At 41.0% G+C, this 14267-nt stretch overlaps 1 protein-coding gene across 1 annotated transcript; it reads left to right on the plus strand.

Annotated features, from left to right (window-relative positions):
• Positions 1–10025: 10025 nt before the first annotated feature.
• LOC141617059 (ras-related protein RABA1f-like) lies at positions 10026–13530 on the plus strand. Its single transcript, XM_074434229.1, has 2 exons — positions 10026–10614; positions 12922–13530. Exons 1-2 carry the CDS (start codon positions 10397–10399, stop codon positions 13349–13351), a joined length of 648 nt encoding a protein of 215 aa, XP_074290330.1. The 5' UTR covers positions 10026–10396; the 3' UTR covers positions 13352–13530.
• Positions 13531–14267: the final 737 nt, after the last annotated feature.

The following is a 14267-nucleotide window of genomic DNA, read 5'->3' on the forward strand; positions in this document are numbered from 1 at the left end:
ACGAAACGGACCGATCACCTACACAATCCTCCAAATCATTCATGCTCCCCTTATATCACCCCCTTATCACTCCAAGCAATGCAAGGCATGCTACTAAGTTGGCCAAACACCAATAAAGATCAACAACTTAGTAACCAACATGAAAACCACCAATTTGAAACAATTTTCTTTGACTAAAAAAGAAATTAAATCCTAAATCTAGCCTCCTTCCTAAATCCTCCTTATCGCTCCCTTCTTATCCCTCCATCTTTTTGGTGGTGCATTTTTCAATTTTTCAATTTTTTTTTTTTTTTTTGTGAAAATCCTTCATTTTGCCTAAGGTGCCCTTTCGGGTTTTCACCTTAGCTTTTCCTTTCCTCTCATCGGTGGCTCGCAACTCGATTCTTCATTTTGCCCGGAATGCCCTTTCGGGTTTTCATTCCGTCATCGGCCACCTTTACCAATCTTGCCTAGTTACCCACCCTTGTGGGTTTTCACCTAGCCGGGATTTTCGTTTTTTTTTTTTTTTCACACAACGGAAATAAAAACTATGTACATATGTTACAATTCATATCCTCTTACTCCCCCACACTTGGATCACACATTGTCCTCAATGTGGAGGAGTACCATCATCCTCTCAAGATTGGTTGGAGGGACCCGAGCCTTCACCATGCTCATATGTCCCTTGATTCCTCCTTCTCCTTTCTCTTGTGGCCCTCTCATAAGCCTCCTCAACTTGTGGCTCGGTGATGGTTGGTTTGTAATGAGGGTCATTTTGGTGGAGGGTCATGCCGAAAAGGCCACGGATGAGGCGAAAAGAATCCTCTTGAGCTTGCGCATCATGAAAGGAGTCTTCAACATATTGGTGGTGCCTTTCATTTTGCACCCCGAATTGTTGACTTACTCCCTCTCTCCATGTGATTTGGGACCTCCACATAGCTTGATTCTCTTCCATTTGCTTGGATAGTTGTTGTTGCCAAGCAAAGGTCTCATCTTGCCTTTTGGCCATCTCTTGAAGCATCTTCATTTGGGACCTCTCGGCCTCCGCACTCAATCTTTGGTGCTCCATGCTAGCTGCCCTCCATTGATCTAAACTCTCAAGTCTTGGCGTTTGTTGTTGTTGCCAAGCATGAGAGCTATCAACTCTCCCGCTAATCGCCTCCAAAGTCCCTCGGGTCTCAGTGAAGTACTCAAACATTTGTTGTTGCCATGGGGCGATTGGTGGATTAGAGCTTCCCCCCGCCTCAAACATTGGTGTGTCTTGAATGGGTGGGTCACTCTCCATGTTCCCTATCTCCCTCTCCTCTTCACTATCAAGATGGACAACCGAGGGTGTGGCTAGCCTTCTCCTTTGTACCCTTGGCTCTTGTGTGTCGGCCGGGCAATAGAAATGAATGGCATGGGTACCATGAGGAATCGGACCATCCTTTGGTAGGACCATGTAAGGAGTTTTCCCCACTCCCAACCAATTGCATCGAAAATTGATGGCATCTAGGACTTTGATCATGTGTGTTTCCTCAAGTCCTTGGGCATTGTAAAAATGATTTCCCCAAACGGGGAGTTGGTCATCCGACGTTGTTCCCACATATCTTTCCACAAAGAGGGTGATTAAACCCCCACCATTGATGTTACCCCCCTTCCTCTTCCTATGCTTCAAACAAGAATCAACAAAAAGTCTTGCCCAATCCGGCACACCATTCCCTTCCGGAAGCATGGTCCAAATGCACTCCCTCACCGCGTCACTAACTTTTGTTGGCTCTCCCATGGAGAAGAACCAACAAGCCAAACTCCTTGTTAAAATACGGATCACGGGGTTGGTGATGGCGGATAGTTTGTCGTTATGATCTTGTGCTTGCCTCCCCGTGAGGTGACACCACACTTCATTTAGCTTGCCCTTGGGTGGGTTAACCGGGGAAGGCTTTTTTGTGATTCGTAAAACCTCTCTCACCTCATCAAAAGAAATAGAGTGCCACACTTTATGAAGCCGAAAACTCACTCTCTCATTTGCCCCCTCCCCCGTTTTTGAGATGGTGGACAAGAATTCATATGTGAAAGATCGGTAGATGTCATCATAAAGGTCCATGTATTGTTCTAACCCCACCCGACTCAAGAGTTGGAAGGTGAGTTCCTCTATTCCTAGGCTTTGAAGGGTTTCACGGTGGAGGAATTTTGTGATGGGAACGGGATTGTCTTTTTTCAAGTTTTCTAAAAATTTTCTTTTGTTCGGCATTAAGTCCCTCATCCCCATTGAACACTTTGGGGGTAATTCCCTCCCCTTGTTGGGTTTTACTTTTGCCAAAAACCATGGTACCTAGCAAGCAAGAGTACAAATATACAAACAAAAACACTCAAAATGATTTTGCTCTCTTTGAGGCAATTCAACAAACACCTTCTAGGAACTAACTCAAGAAGGTAGAATTGAGTGATGTTTGTTAAATACCTTTCCCCTTTCTTAGAAAATAAGTTTATCCCAGCAATTATAGACTACAATCAACCATGAAAATCCAAAAGTTCAATGAAGAAACATCAAATTTCGGATTAATGCTAAATAAGTAAAGAGAAAGATTGGAAAAGTTGTTATACCTCCCCGAATCCACTTAAAATGCTAGGTGATCGAAGTATAATGCTAAAACCCCTCCAAGAATGCTCCAATGGGCCCAGAAATCTCTTGAAAAGAACTTGAATCCAAAGCTTGGAAAGTTAGGGTTTGGGACGAAATTTGGGAAAATCAGATTTTTGAAGGGTGAAGTGAGTGTTTGAAAGTGTTATGTTGGGTTGAGAGATAAATTTGATGATGGAAAAGGAGTTTGTTGAAGGTTTGAATGTAGTGTGATGGGGTTTGGGATGGTTTGGGGGAAGTTGGATGGTGAAGGTGTCGAAAAATGAAGAAGGGGAAGTGAATTTTCCTTTGTAAATAGGCCTTTTTCAATCCCGTAGCTGCTAACTGCGCAGGCTGCGCAATTTCAGTGCGCAGGCTGCACCATATTGCGCAGGCTGCGCTTTTGTGGCGCAGGCTGCGCTTTCTGCTGGATGTCGTGTAAAATGCAATTTTTCAACTTCTTCCTTGCTGGGATTTTCGGCCTTCTTTTTGTGCTTTCCCTTCATTTGACTCGTGTAGATGGTGTCCCGAGTCATTTCAACTTTCATTTCGACTTTTGGCACGCTTCCCAAGGAATTTCATCCGACTACCTTCAAACACTTCAACAAACTATCAAAGGATTCCAATATTGATGCTTCTAAAACATGTTAAAAGTAAATAAATTAACAAGAAAGCGGTAAATTCTATGCTACAAAGAGAGAATATTTACAAAGGTTGCCGTATGTTTAACGTCGATGGCTCGACTTAGTGCTTCTCATGATCATGCTTGGTAAATGGGGTCTTCCAAATTGACTTGTTCAACGATTTGTGCTTCCATGCCTTCATGATACTCTTTAAGTCGTTGTCCATTCACCTTAATTGTCTTTCCCGTGCTTGGGTTCTCAACTTCGACCGCTCCATGAGAGTGGACTTTTCTCACAATGAACGGTCCAACCCACCTTGATCTTAGCTTTCCGGAGAACAACTTTAACCGGTTTTGAAAAACAAGAACCTTGGTGCCTTCCTTTAAAACCCGCCGACTTATCATTCGATCATGCCATATTCTAGCTTTCTCTTTGTATATGGCGGCATTATCATAAGAGTCAAGACGGATTTCTTCAATTTCTTGAAGTTGAAGCTTCCGATGGAGGCCCGCATCATCTATGCTTTGGTTGAAAGATTTGATGGCCCAATAGGCTCTATGTTCCACTTCCAAAGGAAGGTGACATGCCTTTCCATAAATGAGTCGGTACAGAGACATACCAATTGGTGTCTTGTAAGCGGTGCGGTATGCCCAAAGAGCGTCATTTAACCTTTGACTCCAATCTTTCCTATCGGGGTTCACTGTTTTTTGTAAGATATTCTTGATCTCCCGATTGGATACTTCCTCTTGCCCATTGGTTTGTGGGTGGTAGGCGGTGGAGACTTTGTGCACGACCCAGTTATTCTTTAACAACCCTTCCAAAATCCGATTACAAAAATGAGTCCCCCGATCGCTTATTAACGCCCTAGGATAGCCAAACCTTGAGAAGATATTGTTGTGAACAAAGCTTGAGACCGTCCTTGCGTCATCATTCCTAGTTGGTATAGCCTCGACCCATTTTGAAACATAGTCTACCGCTAATAGGATATAGAGATACCCATCCGACTTGGGGAATGGACCCATGAAGTCTATCCCCCACACATCGAAAACCTCCAAATAAAGCATCGGTTGTTGGGGCATTTCGTTTTGTCGTGAGATGTTGCCAACCCGTTGGCATCGATCACAAGTATTGACGAAAATGTGAGCATCCTTGAACAACTTGGGCCAATAGAACCCGCACTCAAGGATCTTACGTGTCGTTCTATGAGGCCCAAAGTGACCCCCACAAGCGTACTCGTGGCAATGTTTGAGGATAGATGGGATTTCTACATCCGGTACACAACGTCGAATGACTTGATCTTGACACATTTTCCATAGATATGGGTCATCCCATATGTAGAATCTAGAATCGGCCTTTATCTTATTTCTTTGACTTGATGAGGGTGAGGTGGGAAACTTCTTTGTTACCATGTAGTTGACAAGGTTAGCATACCAAGGCTCAACGGCCTTCATGGAATATAGAGATTCATGTGGTTAGCTACCGTCCACTACTCCCATGGTCTTCACTAGATCCTCATTGATGTGATGCCTACTCAAATGGTTGGCTACCACATTAGCACTCCCTTGCCTGTCCTTGATCTCGATGTCAAACTCGCTCAACAAAAGAACCCATCTCATTAGCCTTGCTTTGGTGTCTTTCTTGTCTACAAGTTGTCTTATAGACTTGTGGTCGGTATAAATGATGACCTTGGCACCCAAGAGATAAGCCCGGAACTTTTCAATGGCATACACCACCGCCAAGAATTCCTTTTCCGTGGTGGTGTAGTTCCGTTGAGCATCATTCAAAAGTGAAGAAGCATATTGTATCACATGAGCAACCTTCCCTTCCCTTTGGCCTAAAACCGCGCCAAGGGCATAATCACTAGCATCGGTCATGATTTCAAACGGGAGGTCCCATTTTGGAGCTTGAATTATCGGGGCCGTCACAAGCTTTTCCTTCAAAGAATCGAATGCCAACCTACAAGCATCATCAAAAACAAACTCAACCATCCTTGTGCAAAAGCTTGCACAAGGGGTAAGCAATCTTGGAAATGTCCCTAATAAATCGACGGTAGAAGCCCGCGTGTCCTAGGAACGATCTTATCTCCCGAGTATTAGTGGGATATGGCAAGGTTTTTATTACTTCAACCTTAGCCACATCCACCTCAATCCCTCTCTTTGAGACTATGTGACCTAACACGATGCCGCTTTTAACCATAAAGTGACATTTTTCGGAATTCAACACAAGGTGTGACTCCGTGCATCATGATAGGACCATAGTTAGGTGGTCCAAGCAAGCTTCAAAATTGTCTCCATGGACGGTGAAGTCGTCCATGAAGACCTCTAAGACTCTTTCTACTAGATCCGAGAAAAGACTCACCATGCAACGTTGAAATGTACCCGGAGCATTACACAAACCGAAGGGCATCCTTCGGTATGCATATGTTCCGAAAGGGCATGTGAATGTTGTCTTGGATTGATACTCCGGACGTATGGGAATTTGAAAGTATCCGGAATATCCGTCCAAGAAACAATATAATTCCTTCCCCCCTAGCTTCTCTAGCATTTGGTCTAGAAAGAGTAAAGGGAAATGGTCTTTGAATGTCACGGCATTTAGGCGGCGATAATCGATGCAAACTCACCACCCGGTTTGAATCCGGGTGGGGATTAAAGCTCCTTCTTTGCCCTCGATTACCGTCACACCACCCTTTTTAGGTACACATTGAGTGGGACTTACCCATTGAGAATCGCTAATGGGGTAGATGATTCCCATTTGAAGCAATTTGATGATCTCTTCCTTCACGACCTCCATCATCGGTGGGTTCAATCTTCTTTGTGGTTGCCTCACCGGTTTTGCCTCTCCCTCCAACCGGATCTTGTGCATGCAAATGCTTGGGCTTATCCCTTTGAGATCCGCAATGTTCCACCCAAAAGCTTCTTTGTATTTGTGCAATACACCCACCAATTTCTTTTCTTGGCCACTCTCAAGTTGGTTTGAGATTATAAGGGGTAGAGTGTTGTTTTCCCCAAGAAAAATGTATTTCAAGTGGTCGGGAAGTGGTTTTAAATTGGGGGTGAGTGGTTTTATAATGGATGGGAGTGGTGTTTCAAGGGAGGCATCTAGAGGAAGGAATTTGACTTGATAGTCATAAGAAGAAGAGGAAAAACAAGCCTTGGTGGAGCTGGGAACTGCGCAGGCTGCGCTGGTGAGATGCGCAGGCTGCGCCGTGGTGCGCAGGCTGCGCTCTGGCTCGGGATTTCCTCCTCAATTTCTCTCATTTCTCCTTCCTCCTTAGATTCTTCCAAGGGTTCTTCCTTCTCCAATTCCTCTATACTTTCCTGCACATCATGAGACAACAAAAACCGCAACCCTTCTTTCTCGACATCGTTAGTGAGGGCCACTTCAAGTGGGTCCCTATGATTCAATTGGTAAACTCGATTTGCCAAAGGTTCAATTTTATCAAGAAAGTAGCAAAAGCTCAAATCATCGGTCTTTTTCATAGTTTCATACACATTATACTTCAAAACTTTCCCTTCAAATTCCATGGTCAAATTTCCATCATACATGTCAAGTTTGGTTTTGGAGGTTCTCATGAAAGGCCTCCCTAGCAAAAGGGGTGTAGCCTTGGAATCCGGTTCCATGTCTAAAACGTAAAAATCGGCCGGAAACATGAATTTATCAACCTCTACCAACACATCTTCTACAAGACCTTTGGGGTGAATTGTAGAGCGATCCGCCAATTGGATCACAACATTGGTCTTGGACAAGGGAGGTAATTCTAGGGTCTCATAAATTGAGTAAGGCATGACATTAATAGAGGACCCCGAGTCTAGCATAGCTCTAGCAAAAGCTTTGCCTCCAATTGAGCACGGTATAGTTAGCATGCCCGAATCATCGCACTTTTTGGGAAGATTTTGTTTGAAAATTGCCGAGACATGCCTACTAACCGTGACTCTTTCAACTCCTTTCCTTGTCTTCCGTTTAGGGGTGCAAAGTTCCTTGAGAAACTTTGCATACCTAGGAACGGTTTTGATGATAGTAAACAGAGGGATGTTGACCTCACATTTCCTAAAATTTTCATAAAGATCGGAGTCTTTATCAAACTTCTTGGGATTTGTGAGGGCACTTGGGTATGGTACCTCCGGTTCATATTCTTTTTCAATCTCTTCAAGTTGATCCTTTGTGTTGGTGCTTCCCTCCTTTTCTTTGTCAATGCTCAAAGGGCTCTTTTCTTCTTCCTCATTAACTTTTGAAGATGTCCCTTTCTCTTGTTCAACCACAAGCTCTTCTTCAATTTGCTCTTCAATTTCAATAACCCTTTCATGTGACTTGCCCCTTCTCTTCTTCTTGGGAGGGGATTCTAAGGTTCTCCCCTTCCTCAATGTCATAGCACTAGCATTTTCTCTAGGAGGAAATGTAGTGGAGGGAATAGAAGTGGAATTCCTTTGGTTTTGCTTGGCAAGTTCCTGGGCAATTTGTCCAAGTTGGACCTCAAGGTTGGCAACCTTGGCATCACTAACACCCTTGTCGGATTCAATCTTGTCAAACCGCTTGTTTGTTTTAACTTGCTCTTGCAAAATGTTCTTAAGCAAGTCTTGAACACTTGGTTCCTTTTGAGAATTGGTGTTGTTACCTTGATTGCCAAATTGGGATGGTTGACCTTGGTTTTGGTTTCTACCTTGGTTGTTGAAATTCCCATTCGTATTTCCTTGAGAATTTGAACCTTGACCTTGTCGGGAATTTTGGTCCCTCAAGTGGTTGAATTGGCCATTCACAAAGCTCTTTGAGGTGTCACCACCCCAACCAAGTCGAGGGTTGTCTCTACTCCCAACATTATAAGTGTTGCCACTAGGATCATAGTTGTAATATCCTCCCCCGGAAGGATTCCTAGCATTGTAATTCCCATAACCCATTGCACTTACATTTTCCACCCCAATTCCTTCTTCAATCATAATGGGGCAAGCTTCCTCCAAGTGAGGACCTTGGCAATAGTTGCATTCCACTTGATTCATTTGACCTCCATCATTGTTTGGATTGTTCACCATCATATTCTTCACTAGGTGAGTTAAGTCATTCACACTTTGCTCAAGATTTTGAGTAGATGAGGAGGAGGTTCCCATTGAAGATGCATTTCTTGATCCCCTTTGAGTTCTACCATAATTTCTTGTAGTTGAGGCAAGTCTCTCAATGATTTCCTTGGCATCCACTATGGAAAAATTCTCCAAACCTCCTCCGGTAGCGGAATTGACCATCCTTTGATCATCTTGACCTAAACCTTCATAAAAGTTCACAAGAAGGTCATCATCACTCAACCCATGGTATGGGCATTGAGCCACCAACTTCTTAAATCTCTCCCAATACTCATACATGGTTTCCCCATTGTCTTGCTCTATTGTGGTAATGGCCTTCTTTGCACGGTTGTGGCGTGAATCGGGGTAGAATTTCTCAAGGAAGGCCGCTTTAATTTCCTTCCAAGTTCTTATGGACCCCGGAGTAAGATAGAAGAGCCAATCTTTGGCCGCATCCAACAAGGAAAATGGGAAGGCCCGTAGTTTGAATTGATCCTCCGTCACTCCATTCGGAATGGCTCCTTCACACATCATGTGAAATTCCGAGAGCTGCCGGTTTGGATCATTTCCCGCATGGCCATGAAACTTGGGCAAGTTATGAATGAAGAAACCTTTGAGTTCGAAATTTGCATTGGCTCCTAAGGGAGGATAGGTGATGCATAAAGGTTGCTCATCATAATTCCTTGCTCTTATCTCCCGGATGGTTCTCGTGTCATTCGCCATAGGGGGATACTCTACTTCAATCGGATTCACTTTAATAGGATCTTCCGAAGGTGTTTCTTCTACTCGATGTTCCCTTTGTGCTCTTTGGTACCACGGATTGGTAAATAACCACGAATATGCTCCAAAAGAGTCCTCTTCAACGGGGGTTGATTCACCGTTTTGTAGAGGACTAAACATAAACCTTTGCACTACACACACAAGTTAGAACTTCCACTTACTTTCAAAAACAAAGAGAAGAAAAATAACTAACATGTAATTAACAATCAAGCCTTTAGCTATGTTGCCCTTCCCCGGCAACGGCGCCAAAATTTGACTAAGAAAATACTAGGTCGTTAAAATACTAGAATTAACCTATTAAATTAACAATTTATACCCTAGACTTTGACTCTACTAACTTTAAACTAAAACAATAGTAAAGTGGAAGTAAAGGGGTCATTGCTTGCTTGAGACGGACTTCTTATCTTGGTTGAAACAACATGAAATCTTCACCTTGACTCTTTGATATGGTTGCTTCCTTTGCCTCAAAAGGTGATCAATCCAAGACTAAGTCCTTTGTGACCCAAACTACAAAGAAATAGAGTAAGCCGGTATGTCCGAGATTAACTCATAACTTGGCCCCAATACTTGAATAAACAATCTAAAATTATCGTACTAGACACGACATATTTGATACTATCGAGGGGCAAAAAACTATTATTTTTTAATAAATTGTCTTCTATTGCCGGAATTCGAAAATCGGGTCAATTTACAGAGGGGGGGGGGGGGGGGGGGGTTGTTGGTGGTAAGACCTTAATTTTCTTAACTTAATTTCAGCTCTGCTTTATTCAGTTCAGCTTCATAGAGTTAAGTTCATCCCTTTATAAATTAACTCTTATTTAAGTTTCATTCAGTTCAGATCAGCTCATTCAGTTCAGTTCAGACTAAAAAAGCAGCATCTTACCTCAATTTCATTCAATTCAGCTCAGTTCAACTCAGCTCCATTTAATTTAGTTATTCTCAACCGAAAAACAACAAAATTTTATTACATGTATGAAAACGTCAGACTGTAAATCCACCCATGCCCAAACGTTTTGGGACACTTTGCTAGTTCCTCGGAATGAGAATTCTAATACTAACTATCAAGTGTCATGCGACGACGTGAATACGTGAAGACGGCTACGTAGAATAAAAGTCCAGTACGGAGTATAATTTATCTGACATCCTTCCCACCAACATATAAACATCCACATTTCCTGAGCTTAACCTTAAAACCCCCAATTTCACGATCATCTTCCACCATTTTCAAATTTCTCAACCTTCAATCAATCTTAAAATTACTGTAACATTCGTTGACATTCATCAATTTTCGTCATTTTCTACATTGTCAATTCTAAGAACCACGAAGAATTGAAGACAGACAAAAACCCTAGAATTGAAACTCAACAATGGCGTATAGAGCAGATGATGATTATGATTATTTATTCAAAGTGGTATTGATTGGCGATTCCGGTGTCGGAAAATCCAACCTTTTATCTCGTTTTACTCGTAATGAATTTAGCCTTGAATCAAAATCGACAATTGGAGTTGAATTTGCCACGCGTAGTATTCATGTTGATGAAAAGATCGTCAAAGCTCAGATTTGGGATACTGCTGGTCAAGAAAGGTACTTTTTTTTTGTGCATGATTTGATACTTTTGTTTAGTTTTAGAATTGATTGTTAATTTGTTTTCCTAGTGATTGTGTAAAAAATTGATGTAGTTTGTGGAAAAAATAGTGTGTTTTGAGGAGTTTTTGACTTGTTCAATGAGAGTTGACTAGGAATTGTAGGGTGTATCTTGATTTTGATCAAGGTTTTGACGATTATTTTGGTTGATTGACTATATGCACATTGAGCTTATGCCATTGAATTGTGGTTTCTTAATCGTATTGAGGGAGGCAGACCGGGTGTTGTTACGAGCTGAGAACCGATGATAGTGAGTTTGTACTGTAACTTGGCTGGATAATCGATGGCGGGTCGTTTGTATACGTTTTTGAAAATCCCTCTCACTTAATGGAAAAATGCATACAGTCAAATGGAATAAAGGAAGTGATATTTTGATTGTTTTGTTTATTTAGCTTGGGTGGTTTGTTATATTGTTTAGTGGGTTGACTATTCTGCAATGCATTGCGAATAGCGTGCTTATATGGAGAAATTTTCTGTGTGTACTACGGTGCAGTTGGTGGTAACCTTAAGATTGAATGTTAATCTTTGACGAAATGGCGCAGATGACTACTTGTGAATGACCTGAGTATAGGTCATCCCTGTCTAAGTGTGTTCGCAGCCGGGACAGTAATACACAGCGTGCCTCTTATTTGAGTTTATATGCTTGCAAACTTTTTATTGATGTCTCTGAATAATACGATTGTGTAGTATATGGCTCACTCAAAATATGTGTTCTGAGTAATGACTTGCTTAGATGCCAATGTTCTATGATCTAATATCCCTCAAATGGTAAAATGGAAAATCTTTAATATCAGAAAGGCAAATCTATAACATCACTGGATGTTTTATGGCTTTTAGTGAAAATTAAGTCACGTCTTGCAATGGCCATAGTTATTGTTCATTGTAGAAATGCTCTCAGTTTTGTTAGAGGAAACACCTTAATTTTCACATTTATAACTTGGTTGCGATGCAGTACATATTGCTTTAAATACGATGTAGGTCTATAAATGCATTTTGCAGGGGGTTTCTTAAGATTCAACCATTAGTGCCTTCCATGTTGAACTTGTAGTGACTATTGTAGCTGAGCACATTTTTCTTCTCTTTTAGACCAAGGAAAGTTTGAGATGGCCAAGGAAAGCTCGGACTAAGTACCTGGCTCAACAAATCTTTGAATGTGATAGAATGAACTACCCCAATGATAATAATAGTACACAATAAAACTACCCAAATGTACTTGAAGTAATGGATGTAATATAATTTTCCTAAAAAATAGTGAACTGGGAAAATACCTGACTGATCTTATGGGACTAGAATTAACACGGCTCACGTGCGTACCTAAGTTGGCAAATTGGCGACCATTGTCTGCCAATCTTGCAGCAAATTCTGAGTCAGCTCTTGTTTAATCTCCTCTTTCAGGTTTCTGGTGTGCATCAGTTTCTGACCATTTTTATAATTTACATGATTTCTTCTGTGAAATAGTTTTAAATTTTTATTTTAATATAACTTTACTCGGATATTAAAGTGAGCCCCGGAGGACTAGGCGAGTAGGTCTCTCTTTAGACGGTCTTAGGGTAAGATTATTGATAGTCTTGAGACAAGACTTTGGTAAGTCTTAAGGCAAGACTCACTCAAGACAACCAATAATCTACCAAAGTCTTGACAAAGTCTTAAGTTGAGTCTTGCAAATGCAAGACTCAACTTAAGACTTTGGGTGAGTCGACCCCACTCTCAAAGGAAATTATCCAATGAGTGGATCCCATGTGTCATTTCTTTTTGTTTTTTTTATTAAGTTTGTAAAAAAAAGAAGTGAAATGGAAAAGTAGAGTCTGAGGGAGTCTGACTATAATGTATGGAGTCTGAGGTGAGTCTGATGTGGCAGAGTTTTAAGACTTTGGTGAGTCTTACCAATAATCATACCCTTATCCCAAGGCCACAAAATGTCAACATTTTTTAATAGAAAGTAAAAATTTAATGATAAAATGTTATACTAAAGTTGTCACTTTTTAACAAAAAAAATTGATGGTAACATTTTATCAGAAAATGTGTACATTTTTTCGTAAAAAGGCTACATTTTTTTATGCTGACAGTGATCCTTGTTATTATTAATTGTCATAACTCATAATGTTTGTGACCATTTTATCGTTTGTAATCACTTCTAGGGACCTTTATATTTTCTATTGTGAAATGCTCTCTGAGATGTGCATGTGCTATATAATTTTATATTAGTGTTTTTAAGTGTATTCATGCTCTTTGCCCTCTTCATTGAAGGTACCGTGCGATCACCAGTGCGTACTACAGAGGGGCCGTAGGTGCACTGCTGGTCTATGATGTTACACGGCACGTCACATTTGAGAATATTGAAAGATGGTTGAAAGAATTGCGTGATCACACCGATAATAGTATCGTGATAATGCTTGTTGGGAACAAGGCAGATTTGCGACACCTGCGCGCTATTTCTACTGAGGATGCTAAGGGCTTCGCCGAGAAAGAGAATCTCTTTTTCATGGAGACGTCAGCTTTAGAATCCTTGAATGTCGAAAATGCATTTACAGAGGTCCTCAGTCAAGTATATCATGTTGTCAGTCGTAGGGCCCTCGATATTGGAGGTGATCCAGCTGCTTTACCCAAGGGACAGACCATACATGTTGGGAAGGATGATGTTTCAGAGGTGAAGAAGGTTGGTTGCTGTTCTGCCTAAGCTCAGAGTAAATTTGTTCTAAAGCTGTTACTACTATCATTCTACTTAGTAGTTTGTAAAGATCTCACAGACAGTGATGGGTTTCATTAAGCCATTCTTGTGACAACTTTTGAGGGTATTCTTGGTGTACAGGGTAAAAGCTTAAACTATTTGTTATGTTTCATTACTCTTCCTCGAAATTTCAGCTGCATTTTTTTTAGCCTTTTCTGCTGATTTTGGGTGTGAATAACACCTCGAAATAGTTGCCAAAAAAACTTGTGTATTTTTTGTTCCGTTATGAGTAAAAATCACCACAGTAAAGTGAATGTGGGATTTGATTGAATACTCGAAACTTCGCTGACTACCAGTATCTTTATTTTTGTTGCACTCTTTCAAGACCACATAAGATGTATGGGTAATAATGAATTTAAATCCTCTCCATTACCTTTTCTCCATTTTCTCTCTAATACAAATATATTTTAATATATTTTCTCTCACCATCCATTAAACGTTTATTTTTATGAAACGATTACAAGCGTTGGATCATCACAATATTTGATCCGGACCGTTGATAAGAGATGGATGTCCATTTCTTTTGAGGAAATGGAGAGAAAGGAAATGGAGAGAATCTGGACCGGGGTAAAAATGGACCGACTTTAATTCGAATGATCATCTAAGATCACATATTTCAAAATATCAAAGCTTGGAGCTCAAGCTAGGTGACCGAAATAACTAGATGTGTAACATCTTTTATTATTTGACCATCTTTTATTTTAGGCACATCTTGTAAGCCATCAAATCCTTTCCTCATTTGCAAATTGTGTGATCATTTTGATAAGGAAAAGATTCCCTCTTTGCCTTTTATTGAGCCGTGAATTATTTCATTTGTATTTTACACTTATAATCTATAGCATTTGCACATTTTATTTCTCTCTTG

The sequence above is a fragment of the Silene latifolia genome, chromosome X, assembly GCF_048544455.1.
Source record: "Silene latifolia isolate original U9 population chromosome X, ASM4854445v1, whole genome shotgun sequence".
Classification (NCBI taxonomy): Eukaryota; Viridiplantae; Streptophyta; class Magnoliopsida; order Caryophyllales; family Caryophyllaceae; genus Silene; species Silene latifolia.

What these genes read in the sequence shown, in the direction of transcription:
- LOC141617059 (XM_074434229.1), top strand. Translation starts at nt 10,397, where the DNA reads ATGGCGTATAGAGCAGATGATGATTATGATTATTTATTCAAAGTGGTA. An exon ending in GATACTGCTGGTCAAGAAAG is followed by an intron (nt 10,615 to 12,921) that starts GTACTTTTTTTT and finishes TCTTCATTGAAG; the next exon opens with GTACCGTGCGATCACCAGTG.